The sequence below is a fragment of the Penaeus japonicus genome, unplaced genomic scaffold (assembly GCF_977035675.1).
Source record: "Penaeus japonicus unplaced genomic scaffold, GWHDUDI00000001_assembly GWHDUDI00000042, whole genome shotgun sequence".
Classification (NCBI taxonomy): Eukaryota; Metazoa; Arthropoda; class Malacostraca; order Decapoda; family Penaeidae; genus Penaeus; species Penaeus japonicus.
This window is the reverse complement of record NW_028234444.1, coordinates 17,922,561-17,926,023: the sequence shown is the minus strand read 5'-3', so window position 1 is coordinate 17,926,023 and position 3,463 is coordinate 17,922,561. Positions and strand designations below refer to the sequence as shown.

Genomic DNA, 3,463 nt, shown 5'->3' with positions numbered 1-3,463 from the left:
AACATACCGACCTTTTTAATAACACTGATTTTATAACAGAGCTGCCGAGGTACCTTAGTGTTAAGTGAGTTATAAAGAACTGTTTGTGGCTCCTTCCATTATGGAGTGATAATATTTAGCAATTAAGTATTCATGGAAATGATTCTTAGGCATGTTATTGACTGTAAAAGAAAATGTATATGTATTCAGTGTAGAAAAGCATTTGATGTTCTCTTCCTTTCTCTCTCTCATCTCTTTCTCTCTCTCTCTCTCTCTCTCTCTCTCTTATCTCTTTCTCTCTCTCTCTCCCTCTCTCTCTCTCTCTCTCTCTTTCTCTCTCTCTCTCTCTCATGCAATGCTCTGAGTGGTATAAATGACATGCATCATTTATTTGAATAAGCAATGAAAATTTTACGTGCTATTTAAATTTTGTCAAATTAATGTCACTATTGTTGATATCAGGTTCATCATTATTGCAATCATCATTATCTGTAGTTGTTGCTGTATACTTATTATCCTAATTTGATAATCAGTATTACTATTATTATCATTATGATTATTCTTATTGTTATTATCTTTCGTATCTTTTGGTATCGTTGCTATCATCTTAATCGGCACTGCTAATTATCATGATCATATAGTATTTATCATTACTGTCTTGTTATTATGAATATAGTGATGCCGTACGCTACACCACCATGTCATCACCATCGCCATCATTACCATCATCAATATTGTCGTGGTCATTGCCATCATAAAAATCAATATCATTATCAACATGATTGTTAACTATAATTGTTATTGTTATCATAATCACCATCATCTATATCAACACCGCAGTCATTATTGTCATTACCAATCATTATCGTCATTTTTCTCACCATCATCATTAATGGTATCTAATATTCATCACTGTAGACTTTATCATCGTCATTATTCTTGTTTATCGCCATTATCACTGTTATCATCATTGCCATTAATTGTTTTTTATCTGTTTCCAAGAAATACTTTTTTTCTGCTTCTCCGTAACATCAACAAGCAAGTGACATGATTAAAAATAGTTATGGTAATTAACAAAAGAAGCTTTTAATCTTTGCTGCTATCAATCATTTTTATTTTCCTGATGTCGTTATCTGCTTAAGCGTTTACTACCATTACCCTCAAGCTAATGACATCATTATTGGATTATTATTCGTCGCTATTAACAATAATTATGTTGAATCATGATTGTTTTCCGAATTTTCCCCACCTCCTCCTTCCTCACTATTTTCCTGTTTTCGCCGAGGAGCTCACCTGGGTCAAGGAGGGGGAACCCCAAGGGCAGGAAAGCCCTCGGGGCCACAAGGCTCCTGTAGTGCGCCTCCAGGTACTGCTGGACCATCAGACCGCAGACATCCCCTCCAAGAGAAGCCTCCATGTTTCCGTATGCTCTTTCTCCTCTTCTTCCTCCCAGCCCGCCGTTCGCTTCCAGGAGGCCGTATCCTCTTTCTCCTCTTCCTCCTCCGCCATAGAGGAGCTCAGGCCTCCACTCCGCCCTCAGGTGTTGCGGGAGTCTGAGGTGGGCGGCAGCCAACGCGGGCTCCAGCAGGTTCTGTGAGGGTGGCCTGTGGAGCGTCGGTTGGGAGGCGTGGCCGAGTCGGAGTGGCACTGGCCTCGCCACTGTGGACACCGGGGCTTGGACATGCTGGCCGTGTCCTCCTCGCTGCCCCTCTTCTTCTTCTTCTTCCTCCTCCTCCTCCTCCTCCTCGCCCTTCCTCTTTTCCTTGGCTTCGGAGGATGGGGCCTTGGGGATGGCTGGAGGATGAGGGTGGTGGGGGTATTTCTCCCCGTTGTCTTCCTCCCTCCTGCTGGGCGGCGGGCCGGTTTCCCGCGGCCTTTGGGCGTTGGCCCACTTCGGGTGGTTCTGCTGGGAGATCCCCTCGTCTCTCCTTCTCACGCCCGTCGGGAGAGAGAGGTCGAGTGTCTGGAAGGGCGAGGAGGAAGAGGACGCGGGCGAGGTTCTCCCGGTGGGGGGGATTCCGAAGGGCATCTCGTCATCGGGTGCGACTGCCGGCGACGTCGCTCCCTGGCCGCCGTCTCCCGTGTACGACAGAATCTGGTCAATGGTGTACCGAGTGACCATCTTTAGGAAAGCTGATCCACTTTTGATATTTTCTAATATTGGTGGAAACTGGGGACGAAAAAAGGCACTCCGATGCAGGTATATTTTGGGGGAAGTCAGGAAATATTAATTAACAGTCCGAAGCAGTGAATCCGTTTTTGTTTTGTTTTTTTTCAATGAGTTTGTAGCAAAAGGCTAAGATAATGTTGAAAACTAAATTAATCTTTCTTCTAGCAGAAACGGATAACAGGAACTAGAACAATTTTGCATCTGTTCAAAAACCTGAATCTTTTTTTTTTTCAGGGAAAGTTCGCCTCGATTTTGGAAAGGCCGCTCATGCCTAGTTCCATCACGCTTAATTACTTCCCTCTCTTCACCGAGTCGAAACCAACCTTCCTTTCACACCAAAAGGAAAAAGACATCTCGACGACTTGTAGATTGAAAAAAAAAACGAACGAACGAACCCGAACGAACGAACGCACACCACTCGGCGCGCGCGGGAACTGGCCAAGAGTGATCGAGAGATGTACCGTACTTCCCTCCTCTATACTGACACAACTGGCACTGAGTCGCTTAACTTCCGCGATTATGAATAAACGGCACTCGGGGCTTCGTGTGGCGTGCTACCCGGTAAGCGCTTATCCCCGACGATAAATTTGAAAAAAAAAAGTAAAAACAAAAAGCTGTATCTCTTTACTATACATACGCATATCGTAAAAATCCTTACGTGTTACGGTTTCCATATTACTGACGTTCACCGAAATACACAGTTTTCAGAATCACTTAACAAATAGTTTGGAATGAATGAATTAGTGAATAATGTATTCATATTTTACAGTTGATGGCAACTCAGACCTGTTATCACACAACGGGATTTGATGCGAGACACAGAGAGCTACTTTAGTGAGGGTGATAGTCAACAAGCAATGTATTTCGTCTATAAAATGTAATGGCGGGAATTTTTATTGCTTCTGTGCGGGACAGAGAGAGAGAGCGAGAGAGAGAGAGAGAGAGAGAGAGAGAGAGAGAGAGAGAGAGAGAGAGCGAGAGAGAGAGAGAGAGAAGAGATTTTGAAAAGGGAGAAAAGGATGAAACAAACTTTTTTAATTTTTGATAAGAATTTTTATTGCTTCTGTGCGGGACAGAGAGAGAGAGAGAGAGCGAGAGAGAGAGAGAAGATATTTTGAAAAGGGAGAAAGGGTATGGTGAGAGACATATTGTAAATAAGGGAGAATGAAAGGGATGAGAGAGAGAGAGAGACGGAGAGAAAATATATTTTGAAAAGGGAGAAAGGGATGGTGAGAGAGAGAGATGGGTAGAAATGGGAAAAGAGACAGAATGAACTAAATAAAAGCAGAAATATAAGAAATGCAAAGGTAAATG

General features: G+C 43.1%; 1 protein-coding gene across 1 annotated transcript in view; it reads right to left on the bottom strand.

Annotated features, from left to right (window-relative positions):
* LOC122256874 (uncharacterized) overlaps positions 1 to 2,646 on the bottom strand; it is a 21,583-nt gene extending 18,937 nt beyond the window's left edge. The window contains exon 1 of the mRNA XM_043021837.2: positions 1,273 to 2,646. Coding sequence (XP_042877771.2) covers positions 1,273 to 2,101 — 829 coding nt within the window. The 5' untranslated portion in view covers positions 2,102 to 2,646. The remainder of the gene's footprint in view (positions 1 to 1,272) is intronic.
* Positions 2,647 to 3,463: the final 817 nt, after the last annotated feature.